This window comes from Mixophyes fleayi, chromosome 1 (genome assembly GCF_038048845.1).
Source record: "Mixophyes fleayi isolate aMixFle1 chromosome 1, aMixFle1.hap1, whole genome shotgun sequence".
NCBI classification, from domain to species: domain Eukaryota; kingdom Metazoa; phylum Chordata; class Amphibia; order Anura; family Limnodynastidae; genus Mixophyes; species Mixophyes fleayi.
In genome coordinates this window covers 404886685-404906967 of record NC_134402.1, presented here as the reverse complement: position 1 = coordinate 404906967, position 20283 = coordinate 404886685, and the positions used below count along the sequence as shown (strand labels likewise).

Sequence of the window (20283 nt, the reverse complement as noted above, 5' to 3'; positions counted from 1 at the left end):
TTTAAAAGCTCAATTAACAATAATCAATTTTGTCCTCAAATAATGATCTGAAGAAGTAGTTTTCTCTCTTTTATTACATATTATCACCCATAAGGAACTCAATAAGATATGTTTTATAAGTATTCTATCAATTTTAATATATTTGATTTTAATTTTGGTTCTGAACAATGACGTTTTTTTCAATTTGAAGTCCCTTTCAAAGGAGGGCACATTATATACACCAGTATCCTTGACAAAGTCCAAAACATGAACAAAACACGTTGGGTACAGACACTTTTACTCCATCAAGGCCAACGTACACAGGAACTGCTTAGTGCTCCACCAGACCGAAGGCAACTCCATATAAGATTGGCTCTGGGAGAGTTAAGGTGACCAGGAGAAAGTCTGTTTCCCACTAGAATGAGTAAAGTAGGAAAAAATTGTAGGATAAGGAATTCTATTTCCGTTTTTTATTGAAAATGGTACAGGCACAGATCAGCACCCTTCCAAATACTTTCTCATTGAAAGAGCTATAAAAACTGTTTTTTACTTATGTGATGCATTTTATGTTATTTTTATACATGATATTGTTTTAATTGTTTTAATTCATACTTTGTCCTTACTTTATATTTATTTCTGCCAATTGTGACATCCTTATACAAAATATAAACACTACACGCTCCATATATTTACTGTTGGGAATTGTGACATTCTCTTATGACACTTTAATAGCAGCAACCACAAATGTGAGAGCGATTTAGATTTTAGATTTTTGCCTATAGTGTATTATATATTTTATTTGGCCAGTACAACCTCCTATAGGGAGTGCAGACTTTTGGTATATTATATATATATTATAGTATATAAGTTAAAAAAATATATACATAGCACAAGTAGAACTGAAAAGCGCAGAGAACAAATACAAATAGTAAACAAGAAGTGTAACATAAATCAAGTCATATTATAAAGAGCAATTCCTGGGCAACTACAAAGGTGGCTGAAGGGGAGGGGTAGGAAGCCATGAAATCTAAAAGGGATTTCAGAAATATTCTGATTAACTTATTAGCTTACCAATATAGTGCATTGTAGATAAACAAGAGTTGAGAGTTTTTGTATAAACAGTAATAATAAAATGTACCGTATTTTGCTGTTGCAGTTTTCTCTCTCTGCTTTTCTTAGGTAAAATCTTTTCACAAAAGTTCATACTTCTTGTTACAGCTCTACCAGAATGTGAAGCAACATATAAGCCATTCCCAACCGTTCTGTCATCTGTGCATGTAATGTTAAAAGTTGGAGAAATTATATGCGATTTAGAGTATTGCATGGAAACAAAGACAATTTTACAGGTGAGATTTCATAGATTATTAAAAACTCGACAGATGCTGTAAGTAAGAGCTGCTTATTATCTGAGTCAACAGTATACAGGACAAGATATGTCATCATTTAGCTGTGAACTTCATCTTCACACAACATTGTATTGTACACAGATATGCTCATCTATTTGACAATAGATGTGCTGTATAAATAAAATCTAATCCAATATACACAACTAAGCTTATTTGTTGCCATATCCAAGGGCCACAAAAAGGCATAGCTTAGTAGAAATGCTGATTTTATCTGGCTCCCATTTCCTTCCCTTCACATCCCTTCCCTTCCCTTTCCTTCCCGTTCCCTTCTCCTTCCCTTCCCCTTCATTTCCCTTCCCTTCCCCTTCCTTTCCCTTCCCTTCTCCTTCCCTTCCCTTCCCCTTCCTTTCCCTTCCCTTTACTTCCCCTTCCCTTCCCCTTCCTTTCCCTTCCCTTCTCCATCTCTTTCCCTTTCTTTCCATTCCATTCCCTTCTCTTTTCCTTTCTTTCCCTTCCTTTTCCCCATTCCCTTCTACTTTCTTTTTCTTCCTTCCTCTTTTAAACAAAAAGTTGTTCTTTTGACAAATAAGCTTTGGGAGGAGACATGATAAACAGTTGCGTTCTTTACAAACCTATTAAAGTTTTGAAACAAAATGAAAGTGGTTTTGTGCTGCGCCAGAAGTGATTACTTATTACCCTTTATTTGTATAGTACAAACATAGTATACATTTCTGTACAATTAGGGAGTGAAGTTAGAAGATACAGCGACTATAAGGGGTGTTCAGTGAAACTGAGGGTCAGAGATTCCTGCTCGCAGGAGCTTTGCAAGCTAGAGAAGATACAGGGGAATGACAAGAGGCAGAAATATTTGTTTGTACAATGGATCAGCCACAAGTATAACCATAAGTATGTACTTTATCAAGTGTTCAATAATCCTGTGTGGACAGGCCAATCGGCTAGTTCTTGTGCTAAAACACAAATAGAGTGCAGTGAGGAATATATGAAATGTGGACAAAGAGAAGTGATAAGAACCAAGGATACCATGTAATTTAATATGGGTCCCTGAACTAGCCAATAAATTCTCCAAAATATATTTCAGATAGAGAGGATTACCAAAACCTAATACATAATCATTTAGAATACATATTATGCCAAAATTCAGTCCTACATATCAACAATAATGTGTTCTCAAAGAGTTTCTTTTAAGAGTTATAATTTTAGTGTAGAACCTATGTTTATGTTAAGTTAATGAAATTGTGTAATGTCTGTAATGTCTTACATCTACCCCCAGAGTAAGATGAGGCAAATTATTATTGCCCAACACCTTCAGCCAGATTTTGGAAAGGGTACAGAAGATTATTATGTTCTATATTTGACTTTTATTTAGCATTGCCCAGTTTCAGCAGTGTAGCAATGACATTTAATAAGAGGCTGCCTTCAACTAGGCTATAACAAATCAAAATTTCTCACCGTTCCGTGCTGTTCGTTGCTGAACCCTGCCAGGTTTGTGCTCGCTGCTAATTGCTACTCTTCACTTCTTATCACTTTAATAATCTACCCTTGCAATAAATGGTACAGAACAGTGATGAGAGAACAGATGTGATAGTGGGTTTAAGTCACAGTCTAGTTCAAGGTTACCCAAGTTGAAAAAAAAAATTGACAAGTTGGAAAGTAAGATATGTAAAAACAATATTACAAGATCTCATTTGCACCAGTACTACGTGTAGTAACGAGGAGTAATGCCCATTATGCCAATTCTTATTTATTACATCCTCATAGCCAAAATGTTGTGTAGGCCCCTTCCACTATAAAAAAAAAGTTTTCTTCTCCTTTATTGTTGAACAGTAAAAGAAAATCAGTGATTTTTATAGTGATAAGACTTAGATGTGTTTTTTTACTTGAACATCTTATTCAGATACTTGTTCTTATGTTTTGCAGAAGCAACCGGTTTCTACAGACAAACTGAGTTTGAATTCAGGAGCAGCTGAAATAGACCCATTTCTTTGGCATTGTCTCCTGCTTTGGCAGCACATTCAAAATAATAGCACAAATTACCATGATATTATCAAGCATCTTTTACTGCTAAAGGAACATCTCCATCAAGAAAACTGGTTTGTATGAAACAAATGTAATTTCATTGTCGGGATAAAATTACAGAACATTTACATTTTAATTTAATCTGGTGAAGTGGTTTAGAAAATATTATCTTCATTATGTTGTGAACCTTTCTTCACCTTCCCATATTGTTTGCCTTTCATGGTGCAATTAAACTTTTAAGTTTGACCTCTGGTCCCTAGTGCAGATTTTGATAAGATAAACATATATAAACATATAAACATACATTCTGCAAGTTATGTTGTTAAAATGCAACTAGAACAGTCAAAAGAAAATTGAAATATATTATCTGCATTAGAATAGAGGATCTGTTGCATAAATTAAGAACCATCCTTGTTTCTATGAATTAAAATATGGTTATCATTATACAATGGTCCTTCTGAAATCTGGAAACAATTTCAGCTACTCATTAACAAATTTTGCTTTCAAATCCTAGAAAAAGGTATTTGTGCCATGGTCCCCTTTATCAATCTGGTGAAAGCATGGGCCCTCTCGTAGCTGCATACATATCTGCATCAAATATGATAAGAAAATATATGTTATTTATATTGGTGACAAAGTCACGTAGTACTAATTCTACTGTGGTTTGTTGCTAACATTCAGAAATGCTAAATTTAAGTTCACGGTTAGTGAAAATAAAGATGAACAATTTTTTCCCATCCAAGTTCACAGACACCATGAAATCTGTCCACTTTGTTGGAGTGATCTTAAAATGATCTGTTACCCTGAATGCTTGGAATTTTGGATTTTCTGGATAATGTTTCTATTGTCTGTAATTTAGAGCACCAATTTATTACATTACATACACTATATGGACAAAAGTATTTGGCCACACCTGTTAATTATTGAAATTAGGTATTTTAATCAGACCCGTTGCCAGAGATGTATAAAATCAGGCACCTAGACATGCAGTCTCCATTTGCAAACATTTGTGATACATAACGGGTCGTTCTGAAGAGCTCAGTGACTTCAAGCTGGTACTGTGATAGGATATCACCTTTGTAATACGATGGTTCGTGAAACTTCATCCCTACTGGATATTCCACAGTCAACTGTAAGTGATATTGTTAGAAAGTAGAAGCATTTAGGAACAACAGCAACTCAGCCATGAAGCAGAAGACCACGTAAAAACACAGAGCAGGGTCCACAACTGCTAAGGTACATGGTGCGTAAAAGTGGGCAACGCTCTGCTGATTCCATAGTTAAAGAGTTCCGAATTTCCACTGGCAGTAATGTAAGCACAAAAACTGTGTGGCGGGAGCTTAATGGAATGGGTTTCCATAGCCGAACAGCTGCATGCAAGCCTCACATCCCCAAGATCAATGCCAATCGTCGGATTGAGTTGTGTAAAGCACACCGACACTAGACTGTGGAGCAGTGGAAATGTGTTCAGTGGAGTGGCGAATCACGCTTCTCTGTTTAGCAGTTAGATGGGTGAGTCTGGGTTTGGTGGATGCCGGGAGAATGTCACCTGCCTGACTGCATTATGCGAACTGTGACGGTTGGTGGAAGAAAGATAATGGTTTGGGGCTGTTTTTAAGGGTTTGGGCTAGGCCCCTTATCTCCAGTGAAGGGCAATCTTAATGCTTGTGGATACCAAGTCATTTTGGACAATGCTATGCTTCCAACTTTGTGGCAACAGTTTGCACAAAGCAAGGACTACAAAGACATGGTTTGATGACTTTGGTGTGGAAGAACTTGACTGGCCTGCACAGATCCCTGACCTCAGCCCCATCGAACACCTTTGGAATGAACTGGAACAGAGATTGCAAGCCAGGCCTTCTTGTCCAACGTCAGTGCCAGACCTGAAAATGCTCTACATAATGAATGGGTACAAATTCCCACAGAAACACTCCAACATCTTGTGGAAAGCCTTCCAAGAAGAGAAGAAGCTGTTATCGCTGCAAAGGGGGGACCAATTCCATATTAAAGTATATGTATTTGAATATAATGTACTAGCATATATAATTCTATAATTTCTATACACTAAAGTTCATTATTTTACCTGTGTTTTTACTATACCTGATCACATTAAATCCAAATGGATTGTCCTTTGTGTACAGCAATTATTGTGGACAGTAGGGCTTGACAAACCGGTAAAATGGCAGACCCACACTGCTTCTTTATTTGCATTAGTTCGCCTCTTTCAAGGTGCATGTCCCCTTCCTGGTCTTTGGAGTCACCCCTGTGAAATGGGAGTGCGATTATATTTGGGGGCTTGCAGATATCCTGGAAAAATGTACATGATGGCAACAGTAGAAAACCATCACTACAATATCCAACCTACTGCCATTTAATGATACCTTTCTAGATTAATTTAAACTTAAAATGTATTTAAATATTGCTGGAAAGCTACATCTTTCCACTTGAGTGAGACACTAGGCGCAGTCATGTGTGTCATCTGTTCTTGACAAGACACAGCCCGACATGACTTTCGAATTTTAGGGAATCCTGGGGAACCCCGGGACTCCTGGGAGTGTAAACTACCTCCTTGATCCCATCTCTCCTCCTGAAAAGAGGGTGGGACCTTGATAACGCAATTTGCATCATGAGGCCTCGCTGGACATGCCTTGATTACGCAGTTCACATCATCATGACCCTACCCCCAGCTGCGTAATAACGCAATTGTACACTTGCCCTTTGGACCTCCTCTCCTGGATTTCCCGGAGGGGTGGTACAGAAAGTAGGCAAGTATGAACTGCAATAGTAGATAAAAATTAAGTTTGTGGGCAGAGCATTTTATATCGGGTGGAAGGAGGTAATGGATTTACAGGTTGTGACTTCAGTACACCTATTGGCAAAAATAATGTCATGCAAAGTTTTTTGCTTTATTGCTATGTTTTATTTTTATGATCTTTCATCACTAATAGGGAACGTCCCCCCCTTCCAAAATTTTTCCATAATGTATACCAGGCAGCCTGGACATGGGTAATTATTTTTATGTAATATTTAAAAGTTAAAGGTCCACTGACTGTTGGTGTTTCAGTGTATCCACCTGAAGCTGTCACTATAAGAATCACATAGATCACTTTCACACTTACTGAGCAATGTAACTCTAATACCGATGTGGCTGTTGGTGCGCTTAAAGAATATAGTTTATGCCTCTTATTAGTCAGGTGGGCAAGAGGAGCCCATCTTGCTCCACTTACAGTTGTTTGGAGGTAGTAAAGATAAAGCACAGTGACTCTGACTCTTATGCTGAGTTAGACATATCCCGTTTGCATACAGTAAACTCTGTAAATTTGTAATGTGCACAAAAAAACCTGCACACACAGATACATGTATGCAGATTTGCTCATATTTGACACTTGCAACTACTTGCGACTGGAGGGGCAGGATGGAGAAGAGAAGGGACGTTCTAACGAAGGCTGATTACAGTAAGGGAGTGTTCATGATCAAGAGATGCAGATTGTGCAGACACGCGTATATGCCAGTCAGTTACCATATCAATTGCGGGTGCTTGAGGGCTAATGCAGATACATTCTGACGATGATGATTATCGCCAGCACTAGCCGTTTCTGATTGTCTGCTTGCGCATTCACCTCTGAAACTGATAGGTGCTTTATTCATTGATCGTGCATATGTTATATGATTTGTAAAATACATTTTTTTTGCTACTTTCATTAATACACATTAAATAATATTATATCTTCTGTATTATAGAGAGTTGTTTATTTACATCAAACTGAACAGGGAATGTATTTTATGTTAGCAAAACAAAGATTAGAAAACTTTTCTTGTGCTTATAACCTGGTTGTGTATATAATGTTTCTGTATATATGCCTGATGTAAACCTGGCACATATGCTACTGATACAATGCTGGATGCATCTTACGCCTCAGTATTTGGGTGTAAATATGCTGTTTTTATGTGCAGCTTTTTGGACACATTTGCAGACAACAGAGCATCAGACCCTCTGTCTCTGACACGTGAACTGCTCTGCTGGGTTTAACTCAATCAAAGCTGATTAGGTAGGTCTATTAAATAAGTTCAAGAACAAGTTGTAGTCACTTCTCAGTGGGATCTTAGTCTACTGCTGGAGATCTCCAGTTCTACTGTCTCACAATTATCACAAGGTCCTGTGTGATTTAGAATTACTGATTCTGAGGGTACGTCACTGCTTACATTTGCTGGACTTGTGCTGTTCTCCATTGGAACGCTTCCTACATCCATACATGTTGATCATCTCGCCAGAGACCAGATTGCAGTTTTGCATAGGTCTGTATTCTATTTTCTCCCATCAGTCTGTTCAACTGAGGCAGTTGAGAAATATGGTTTTCCCAAAAGCCAATAGCAGAAGACCTTCTCGGGGCATCTGGTGCTGCCCAGGGATATGCCCAGGGTAGAGATGTACACTGACCCGCGTGGTCTGGTTTTGCTTTTGGTTTTGGATCTGGATTAACTTCGTGTCTTGGTTTTGGCAAAACTGCCCTTGCGAGTTTTGGTTTTGGATCCCTATTTTTTTCTAAAATCCCTATATTTTTTTTTATAAAATCACATCATTTTGCCCCCCCCCCCCACCTACATTATTATTAACCTCAATAATACTAATTTCAAGTCATTTGCAGTCAATTTTGACCACCTCACAGGTCACAATATTTTTTTCATACACTTTTAAACAAAGACAGCAGCGACCTGGCTGGGTGCTAAGCGACAGAGCAATGATACAAACACACAGTAGTTCATAGTACATCTAGGAATCATTTCCACACAGCAGTGGCAGAAAAGAAAAGTGGTGTAAGATGGAATTGTTTTGGGCCCTCCCACCCACCCTTATGTAAGATATTGAAAATGACATGTACAGTTTAGCAAAGCAATCACTCCAGCGACAAGTAGTGCCACTTTTGTGGCTGAAGTGCTTAGTTTGTTTGGGCCCCCGCAAAACAATTTAACAATGGGCTTAAGGCACTTAAGCAAACAGTGCTGTTAATGAACTTTACTGTGGCAAGTCATGCACCAGTGGAAGCAGTTCTTGCCAGTGTTAAGAAGAAGGTCATTGTCATGTCTGGGCATAAGTCCAAAAAATCCACCTTTATTTAGATTTAGAAGACCAAGCCTGCCAGCCCTATTATTTCTATTTCAGCAATGACAATTGGCAATGGAGCTCTCCTGTTTGCAAGTTAGCCATATAACACCATACAATTTGACTGCAGATTTAGACCAAGCCTGCCATCCCTATTATTTGTATTTCAGCATTGACAATTAGCAATAGAGCAATGGAGCTCTCCTGTTTGTGTGTTACCTATATAACACAGTACAATGTGACTGCAGATTTAGAGGACCAAGACTGCTAGCCCTATTATTTGAATTTCAGCAATGACAGTTAGCAATGGATCTCTCCTGTTTGTGTGTTAGCTATATAACACTGTACAATGTGACTGCAGATTTAGAAGACCATGCCTGCCAGCTCTATTATTTCTATTTCAGCAATGACAATTAGCAATGAAGCAATGGAGCTCTCCTGAATGTCATTGGAGACGTTGAAGAACACTGCTACCCCTCCTCTTTCTTTTCTACTTATGACACTGTCCAACTGCACTAGAGACTGCCAAGAACCATGCTACCTCTTCTGTGTCTCTCTGTGAAATGGCGCTGGATCACCGTTGAGGGCAGTATTTATAGAATCCAAAACTCGCGAGATCCGATCATGTAACAATGATGTTTTACCTTGTTTTCAATTCCGAGGGCGCGTGAAAGTCGGTACTTGGATCTGCTAAATTCGGGTGTGTTCGGTTTTCGGGCAAACCGAGCCTGAGCATCTCTAGCCCAGCAGGGACGCATGCAAGATTTTTAGGGGGGTTTCCCCCCACCCCCCAAAAAAAAGCGAGAGAGCTGCTGCGCATGCGCGGGCGCATGCTTCTTTGACAGCGCCGTGGCTGCTATATAGTACAGTGCCGCTATGTGGGGCACTTCGTTAGCGAAGGGGAGGGGTTTCTGGAGACCCAGAAACCCCCCCCTGCGTGCACCCCTGCCCAGTGATGCCGGTCTAAAAAATTCTGGTACTCCTTGGGCAGTGGATGTTACATTTAATACAGCTGATAATACTGTTAAAAAGAACTCTCAAAACTTGTTGTTGAATTACATGCTATTGTCATCATTAATACATTGGGCCTGATTCGTTAAGGAAAGTAAAGCAAAATAAAAGGAGCACCTTGGCAAAACCATGTTGCATCGGAGGGGAAGGTACATTTAAAATGTGGGGATAGATTTATAGTTAGGTTTAGGCATGTCCTAGATCAACTTTAAATTTAAGTATGAAATATAAACCCTGAAATATTTGTGTGCTACATGAAAAATCAGCCAGTATTTTCTATGCATACAAAATAATAAACTAATTTTCACCCCTAGCATTGTACCATGGTTTGTCCAGGAGCAAACTTACTAATTTTTCTTGCTTTCCTTTCCTTAATGAATCAGGCCCATTGTATTTCACTGTTTATACCTCTTGTGTGAATTATCAAGGCAGTTTTTAAAGTTAACATTTCTCTTTCTTAAATGCTCTATGCTTCTACACCTTATTTTTGTATTTTAAGCTTCCATAATTTATCAAGTATGTAAGTAGACGGAAATTAAGTTTGACAGTCATTTGGGAAATAGATGCATAGGAATTTTTATTGCTTAATGTGCCATCTGTGATATGTAGCTAGATTGAACTGTAAATAATTTAAACAACTTCCTATTAAAAATTGAAATTGCGATTCATTAAACTGATCTAACCAGTGATGCTCCTTATCAAGAAGCAGAATGTAGTAGAACATTCCCAAATACAACAAGGGCTCTAAATTTAACTTTCTGTAAACTTATGATTGCTCTAAACCTGCCCTAATTGAAAACTTGCCCTAGTTCATGACATAAGATATCATTTACTGCTGTAAAGGATTCTACACATCTACCCTTTTAGTATATACTACTTGGAGCAATTGATTTTATTTATGTCATTATTGTTATGTTTCTTTTATAGGTTGGATTCACTTCTTGCCTTATTCATCTTGGGAGAAGCTGCAAAAATAGAAATTTCCTGTTTAAGAATACTATTGGAACTTGGATGCAACCTTATGTCTAATCTGCAAGAACAGGTATAATGGTTTGTGAGCAATTGTAATAAAAGTCCCAGTACTCCAGGATTAATAGCAGTTCCAAAACTACATGTAAAATGTACATTGTTGTAGGCATTGTGCTTGAATACATTTTAAATTAGTGTTTGAGTACCATATTTTCAGCTCTTTCACCATGCCTCCATTATCTGTACTGTTGAAAACCAACAATCAATTTGTGCTTACTATTTTGACTTTAAAAAAGAAGATGAAAACTTACATTTATTTTTATGTGTAAATGATTTACCCTTTACTTTCCCTTACTCTAGTCACCAATATTAAATATATACATTATTGTCAAGGCATCTTAAAGCTGCTTGACTCCCTTCAGAACAATACTAAGTGGAATACAAAATAGCAAGGTGTGGTGTGTAGGGCATTACTAGGACTTTATGGAGGATAAAACCTGGAATCTTTCCACAGTCATCATCATCAGTTATTTATATAGGTCCACTAATTCCGCAGCGCTGTACAGAGAACTCACTCGCATCAGTCCCTGCCCCATTGGAGCTTACAGTCATCCCGGTCAGCCACTCCATCTTCTTATTCTCAAGAACTCAAACCATTTGTATCTCACTAAGAATATTATGAACCAACCTCCTGGCAGGACATGTATTTTTGAAACATTCCACAGAAAATGTTGCATAGATTTCCCGATTCCTCCCAAGGACAGTTACATTCATTAATTATTCAGGTTCCTATTACCATGGTTAGGAGTTTCAATGAAAAAAACCTAACCAACAAACCTTATCTTTAAGGAGATTCTCAGGAGTTGTCTAATGTGTTTAAGTTGGAAAAATCCTGTAGACCTTTCTGTGAAGAGATACTGGTAACATGCACACATAGCTGATATAGACCAGCAAAGGAATCAAACAGACTTTAATCAGATCCAGACTCTCTATCTGAGAGGTAATTTATATCCTTGCCACCCTAGAAGAGGTCACCTTCAATTTTTATTCTCATTTTAATTAAGTTTGATTGTCATGGAAAAAATATAACACTTTGCTGAGTAACAGTGAAGACATCCAGGAGGATGAAACCACCCCCTTGTCCAGAAACCTTCATATATAAAATAATTTATCTGAGAACCAGAAACTTCTCAATACCCATACAGAATATGAATGAAAGCCATGAATTCCTCCCATGATGCCACTGCTGTCTAATTGCTAGGCAGTTTGTTAGCAACCTGACCACTGCAAATGTTCAGTTACAGGTTCTCATCTGAAATCGGTTTGCTCGTTGTTTCTGGGAGTGTTGGGGTAACTAATATCTATTGCCTGAGATTAGTAGTTGCGGGGTCTGGTTAGTAGAATGACCTGGTTTCTTTGGGATGCTGAAGAGAGTTACTCTGAAAAAGAATACAATACACATCATGGTACAGGCGGTTGTCAGAAATCCTTAGAATTGGAGCACAGCTTTTGGATAATTGATGGATGAAAAAGTGATGCTGTAGAGGAATATGTCTAAACTGAGGGCATTAAAAAATGTATTATTGGCATATAAAGATTGCTGATGCAGGTGCTGCCTAGTATATGGAGAATTATTTACATATTTGCATATTTTTAGTTTTGAAGTTGATATTGGGCTTATAAAGGAAACTCCTAGATGCTGGTGTCTCAGTTACTGAATGTTTGACTATTTTACATTGCTGTCCTAACTAACCCTAAGTATCAAAAATCAATTACTGAGCATGAGAACTGTCATTAAAATCTCATAAATCCTCCAGCTGAGCTAGTGGAGTAATCCCATTCCAGGGTCTAATTATGTGATAAGTATTGAGATTGTTCTGACGTAGTTAATAATGGGTTATTCTGCATCATTGCCTTTCCCATTCCCCCTTTTTCCTTATTCACTTAATGCTCCTTTTCACCTCACATTCATTTCATTATATCCAATCCATGTTTTTTTGCTTCAACAATAAGGTAACAACCTTGAGCATGTGTCTAGTGTACATAATTCTGCCTCTGTGTAAAATAGTCATGTTGGCTAAGCCCTAGTGCTGATTTGCTTATATATATATATACAGTGAATCTGTATTAATAAAATGTAAGATAGAATATGTAACTACATCTAGCCTTATTACTTACCTATACCCAGCCTTATTACTTACCTATACCCATATGTTGAATTTAAAACTGTTAGACCAGAAAGGCAAGGAATTCAGAAAAGATGAGGAACATATTAAATAAGACTGACCTGTACCTGTACTTTATAGTGATAGAAACATTTATAGTGCTTCAGTATTTTGTGGGAGGAAAAGGAAATGTTCTGGGGAAAGGCACAGCAAAGCAACTTAATAGAGGCTACGTTATTATGTGTAGAGGAATGAGCTATCCATCATCATCATCATCATCATCATTTATTTATATAGCGCCACTAATTCCGTAGCTCTGTATAGAGAACTCACTCACATAAGTTCCTGCCCCATTAGAACTTACAGTCTAAATTCCCTAACACACACACACACACACACACACACACACACACACACACACACACACACACACACACACACACACACACACACACACAGTCTAGGGCAGTGTTGGCTAACCTGTGACACTCCAGGTATTGTGAAACTACAAGTCCCAGCATACCCTTCCAGCAATAAGCTGCTATATATTGGCAAATATTGGGAAATGTAGTTTTACAACAGCTGGAGTGTCACAATTTAGCAAACACTGGACTAGGGTCAATTTTGACAGCAGCCAATTAACCTACTAGTATGTTTTTGGATTGTGGAAGGAAACCGGCGCAGGAGAGTAAATTCGGAAGTCTCCTGGACATTCCAGGAGATTAGGCAACTATGTGTAAATCTGTATGCTCATCTGTAGGCAGGGGCTATAGAAATTGTGTACTAGTGTACAGAGGTAAAAAAAGACGTAGTAAAATAGGAGGTCAGCTGTGAGCATATAGAGATAAACCTCCAAAACTAGTTCATTAGTATGTTTGGTATTATTTCAGTATGAATTTTTTTTTGCTAATGTGATATTAAATACTGTTTTCAGAATAGAAATTCTCCTTATTTGTCTCTACATTAATTGTGTCTTTATAGTTCTCAATCTATACATGATGTATTTTTTCTTCATAGGCGTGGCAAGTTATTAGTGTTTACACTTCAGTGCTGGCAGACATTTGCATGCATGGGACTACATCAGATATTAAAAAGCATGCATATATTGGCTTCCAGAGTGAAAGCACTTTGAACGATGGAAGCAACAAAGGCAGTTTAAATGGATTATTACACTTTAATCCTCCAAACACATCAGAATCTAGTAAGTAAACATAGTCTACCTAAAACTGTCTTCAACTAATTTTAGCATTTGTTGTGGCAATCAGGTTACTAGTAATATTTTGTTCTATTACCAATTCCTTCTACATATTGATGCTGAAATTTGGCAGTTCTTAGTTCTTATTCTGTATGTTAAGTAAGATGTGAATGTGTGGGCACTGCATCAACAGACTGAAGTTATTGCTAGTTCAATTGCTGAATTTGAAAAATGTCAAAATGTTAACCAATCAAACTACTTTCCATCTGCAGCAGCTGTGTTCTGATTACACTACAAATATCATCAAATCAGTCAGGCAAATATTCATTGGTTAAAACAAGACCCTTGTGTCAACAGTCTCTTGTATGCCTGAAAAAGTTTTTAAAATGCTGAATACAGTTGATATTGCCTCATCTAGAATACTGTGTTCAGTTCTAGAGAACATATCTCCAGAAGCGTATAAATACATTAGAGACTGTACAAAGAAGGACAACTAAAATGATGCATGGCCTACACTACAAAGAGGAAAGGGTGACATGAAACTTTCAAATATATTAAGGGTTTTAACAAGGTACAGGAGAGAAACATTCATCAATGGAAGAAAAGTATTAGAACATGAGGACATGCACTGACTCTGGAGGGAAGTAGGTTCAGAGGAAATTTGAGAAAAACTTCTTCACATAAAGAGTAGTAGATAATTGTAATAGCCTCTCATCAGAGGTGGTAGAGGCTATTACAGTAGAGCAATTTAAAATGTTTGAGCTAGATATAATGATATGCGAAAGAAAGATCAAATAGAGTTGTAAGTTCTTTATTTTCTTTAGTATTCATACAATTATTTCATAATGTGTGCATGTTCACTCATAAGGGAGAGAGAAGAGAAAACCAGATCTAGCGTAATAAAATAAAGTAAATTTATTCACAACAAATACAAATATGTACAATCTCATATAAAACAATAAAATACACTCCTACCAGATCGGTAGGGTAACATCAGCATTTTATTTAGAAATATAATAATCCTTAAATAGATCAATAGATGCACTCCTACCGGATATAAGATGAAACCAGCATGAAGATGAACAAGCCGGGGCAATAACAGCTGGACAATCACCCTCTATTCGAATAGTGGATACTGCTGTCTGGTTGTTGCTCTGTGTTCACCAACACGTTTCAACCCTGCTTCTGGGGTCTTTATCAAGGTATACACGGAGTTCCAGCCAGTCTTGATTTATACGTGCATCAACCAATCAGATAGACAGATAATATCATCCCAAAAATCGTTTTAAAACATATAATTTTTTCGTACAGATATCCAATCTGAATGTGTACAAAACTTTCACTATTCAGTACCATACTTATCCCTCTACAAAAACTTGTTTAATACAAGTAGGAGGGGCACCTGTAAAATGACATAGGCAACATCAAATTGAACAGCCTGCTTCATTCAAAGAAACTTTATTAGTAAAAAGAAACTATGGGGAGGCGTGGCCTAACAGCCATACTGGATGGTCGCATGTCTGAAAAGCTCTCCCTCTCTGACTGTACTTGCCCGGCTTATTCGGGGACACCTCCCTTGCATTTAGTACTGGTAGATTGAGGAGATCGAGAAGTTTGTCGCCTTCGTATCTGGGGGTTCTGATATTGCGGACTTCGCTCACAGGACCGAATCACACGAGTCCCCCTCACTGTGCATTGCTTCACTCTTGCGGCTCTGGGCCCCCGAGACCCCTGTACGGGTAGACACCTGGCAGTATAACTAGTCCACATCCCCGCTGACGAGATAAAACAGACTGCCTTCAACAGAGAGGCTCCTTGCACCCTGCATCTCCTGACACAGCTGCGGGCAACACTTACCTGAGCGGGTCACCGGAGTATCAGCACCAGACCGAGCAGCATTCCGGAGGTGATCTCCCCATCCCAGCGATACCAGAAGCTGAGGCCACCATCACCTAGCTTCACTTACGGCATCATCCAGCTTGCTAATCTCTGGAGGATCCAGTAGGTGGCGCTAATAAGTTGGGATCCCCATCTGCCCTCACATGTGCAGACAGCAGCACTGTCTGAGAATCTGTCACCGTGAATACACTGAGTGGCTTACTGTAAATGGAGACACAGCAAAAGTCCTTCTGAGAGCTGGGTGAGTCACCGTGACAGCCAGGCACCAGGATCCGATCGTAGGGGTGGAGGATTCATTCCCCCTGCGATCATGTGCTTTGCCTGTGACAGATCACATGATCGCAGGGGGAATGATTCCTCCACCCCTGCGATCGGATCCTGGTGCCTGGCTGTCACGGTGACAGCCAGGCTGAAGACAGAATAGCGGAGACCAGCGGCGGGCCCCAGGAAAGTCTTTGCTGAGCTGAGTTGTACCGGGCCCCCTGGTGAGCCCGGGCCCGGTACAACAGTGCCCCCTGTACCCCCCTGATGGCGGCCCTGATTGTACCAGTATGCCACTGATCTGTTCCATAAACTCTTACCATTAGCGTCTGATACAGACCTCCTTAGAGATCGGATCCACCATCTGCCCAAGGCTAACAATGCTCCGGTTTTGTCTCCCAAAGATACTATCCTCAGGGTTCACTTCTACCGAATTAAAGAACAGATCCTGAGAGCCTCCCTGCCTTCATCCTCATCCAGCGGGCAATTAGGTGACCTTCAGCTATTCCCAGATATCTCGACGACTACCTTGATTAAAACTTTCTCCCAGATAACATCAACTTTGAGATCGGCTAACATCCAATATCGTTGGGGGTTCCTGACTAATTTTCTTGTCCAGAGAAATGAAACTCTTGTTGTAATTTCATCACCAGACAATTGTTTATCATTACTGAAAGACTGGGATATTTAGCCACCAGATCCCCCAGTTCACACCAAGATCAGTCAGATCTCCAAAGAATAGTAAAAAGAACCTAACAATAATATGGTGACCACACTATCAAATTTAAATCTGAACACAAGTTTTTCATTCTAAAACTATATACACAAAACCTTCACTGTTCAATACCCTACTTATCTTTTCACAAAAACCTGTGTTACACAGGTGGGAGGAGCAGTTGTAAAATAGCAGAGACAGTGTCAGATTTTATAGCCTGCTTCATACATAGAAACATGCTGCATTGATAATAGGTTAAAGGAAAATGTCCTACTACATAACAGACTAAAACGGTATCAAAAATCACTATAGTGACATTGCGGTATCAAGTCCCAATCTAAACATAAAACAATTGCTTAGAAATAAACATATATATATATATATATATATATATATATATATATATATACTGTCCAATTATCAGACCAAAATCTATCAGTCACTATGTAACTACGCTGTGTGTAATCCAATCTGAATATAATAGTGTAATTAAAAGAAATCATAACATAATAGATAATCCATCTAATTGGCACCTACACTAATTTATAATAATACATTTTATGATGGATTATGTATTCCATATCCTTGTAACAGGAAATGATCATGCTCCTAGTAACAAGATGTATCCACCAAATGCAATCATATTTTTTATAAACTGAATTCCAAAAATTGGATCAATATATCCGATCACATCTAATATCCTTCTAATCCCTACATATAATCATGTCAAACAAAAGATCACCTTTCCACCCTATATTGGCATGGTTTAATATAATCAATATAAATAAAGCTATAGGAACCACTTAAGCTCAAACTCCATATTAAGTCCATCTGGAGCTAACGTTTTCAATTTATAAATACTCTCGATTTCGGCCTTTGCCAAATTATATCGTCAATATAACTGTACCAGGGCATCAGGTCTGACTCCCTTCTCCCGCAACTCCAAATATACATGTCTTCCCTTATACCCATGAAGATGTTGGCATACCTGGTTTCCATGGCTGTTCCTACTCTCTGTAAATAAAAATGGTCCTCAAAATAAAAATAATTGTTGTTGAGGATGAAATGTATTCCCTCACTAATGAAATCTTGAAGTTACATATTGACATTCTTCTTATCTAACATTTTTTGAATAGCAGCCAATCCTGGTTCATGTTCAATGATGGTGTATAATGAAGATACATCAGCTCTTACAAAAAAACAATTCTCTTGCCCTTCGATTCCCCTGAATATATTCAAAATATCTTGTGTATCCTTCAGCTAGGATCTAATACTTGTCACATAGGGTGTGGTACGAATTAATTTCGGTGGTGTAAACGACAGTGACTATCACGAATCCACAAAAACTAAACTAACTTGCCCGACTGATAATAAATGATGACTGACCTTACCAATGACACAACAAGTACCCGACAGTGTCATACTAAATCCCGATCAGCAGTATGAACGGCAGCGTCTTTTGACGTCATTTGAAATTGCGACCTCTATATCAGTCTATCAGCACCGTTAAAGTGACTACCACCGGTCATATATGGCTGCAATAGATGGTCAATATACATTGACAAATTGGATGTCACTGAACTCCCACCCGCTACGATAGGTCTACTGGGTGGTGCAGTTACACTCTTTTGAATTTTGGGGAGAATGTATATGGATGGTATAGCAGGATTATTAGGTGTTAAAAGATCTACTATATCATCCCCAATTACTCCTTTCTTCCTATGTTTTTCAATTAAACCAATCAAATCCTTGACTATCCTATCCTTTTAGTTTCCATCTGTTAATTGTCGGTCAATTTCTGCAATATAATTAGACTTATCTATGATCACAATAGCTTCACCCTTATCCGCGGGCTTAATCACAATATCCCCATTAGATTTCAGGGTTTTTAAATCAGATCACTACATTTTGGCGACTGTGCTTGATCCTAGGTTTTAGAGCTATGTCTTCTCTTTGCTTCCAACTGACCTAGATCTCAAGAGATGCAAGGAGCTCCCGGTGAGCAAGTTGACAGCTCAAGTGGTACATGGCAGGACAGCGTCTCCTCCTTCAGTTTCTCAGGCAACTGCTGCTACAAAAAAACTGGATGACTTAAGGGATGATGCAGATGACTCAGCACAATATTTTGACATCTGGTCTGGTCTAAAACAATTGACCAAATACCGAAACACCTCAGCTGTAACTCCACCTGATCCTACTATTAACATCCAAAGGATGGTGGAGGATTATTTTAACGACAGCATTGAAATAGACACGTCAGAGAGTCCCTTTACATTGTGGGAGGAAAAAAAAATCCAATTTGGAGACCCATGTACAAACTCGCTTTGCAATACATAAGCTTCCCACCCTCCACTGTGTACTCAGAAAGAGTTTTTAGCACAGCCGGGAACTTTGTCAGTGATCAGTGTAGGAGACTACTTCCTAAAAATATGGAAAAGATGATTTTTATCAAAATGAACTACAAATTCCATGATGAAGGCCTTTACCGGCAATTACATAAAAGTACAGAGACTTCTGTAATGGTGAATGAAAGTGGGGATGAATTAATATTGTGTGAGGATGATGTACACACTGGTGAGGATGCAGCTGAGGATGATGACAACAACATCTTTTCACTGTAGAGTTCATTCACAGCACTGGTAATTTAGCTGCCTTAAGCCCATTGTTAGCTTGTTGTGTGGGGGCCCAAACAAACCAAGCACTTCAGCCACAAAACTGGCACTCCTTGTCGCTGAAGTGTTTGGTTTGTTAAAGTGAGCATGTCCTTTTTAAGATCCAACATAAGGGTGGGTGAGGGGGCCCAAGGACAATTCCATCTTGCACCACTTTTCTTTTGTGCTACTGCTGTGTGGCATTGTTTCCTACATGTGCTATGAACTGCTGTGTGTTTTTGCTGTTGCTCTGTCGCTTATATTGCAGCAGCTACAAGAACAATTTAATTTGCCCTGCCACCAACTGAAGCAAGAGATGGTTTGTTAAACTGTACCTGCTACCCCTCCTGTTTGTGTGTGAGTTTGTTAAACCTTTTTAACATATTTCCCAAGGTCAATTCCATCTTGCACTATTTGACATTTAGGCTTTGGTCGATCATCTTTTGTGTCAGTCGACAATTCAGGTTTGAACAGTATTATTAGGTCGCCAATTCACATGGTGGACAGTATGATTAGGTAGATAGGGACAGGTGTAGCTATAGGGACAGGTCTAGGGATAGGTATGGGGACAGGTCTAGAGATAGGGATAGGGACAGGTCTAGAGATAGGGTTCAAGTTAGGGATAATACTGTATACATTTGAATTGTCAACCTAATAAATACTGTCTACATTGCAATTGATGTCCTAATAATACTGCCAATGTCATTACCGTATTTCCCCATGTATATGACACTCCACTGTATAAGACGCACCTGTATAAATCATGTGAAAAAATTGAGGATAATGTTTATAGTTTTTTGCAATTGGTGACTGCAAAAAACATTATCCTCAATTTTTTCACAGAGTAATTGTGCAGCGGGTACACAGAGGAGAGACAGAGTTCTAACCCTTTTGCTAATTCTGCCTTACCCTGTCAGATGCTCCCTCTGTCCGGTAAAGTCTTTCTTCTGTCCA

The 20283-nt window shown here is 38.7% G+C and overlaps 1 protein-coding gene across 1 annotated transcript in view; it reads left to right on the top strand.

Annotated features, from left to right (window-relative positions):
- TMEM232 (transmembrane protein 232) overlaps window positions 1–20283 on the top strand; it is a 189448-nt gene that overhangs the window by 55039 nt on the left and 114126 nt on the right. The window contains exons 7-10 of the mRNA XM_075181561.1: window positions 1198–1325; window positions 3264–3436; window positions 10402–10516; window positions 13626–13809. Coding sequence (XP_075037662.1) covers window positions 1198–1325; window positions 3264–3436; window positions 10402–10516; window positions 13626–13809 — 600 coding nt within the window. The remainder of the gene's footprint in view (window positions 1–1197; window positions 1326–3263; window positions 3437–10401; window positions 10517–13625; window positions 13810–20283) is intronic.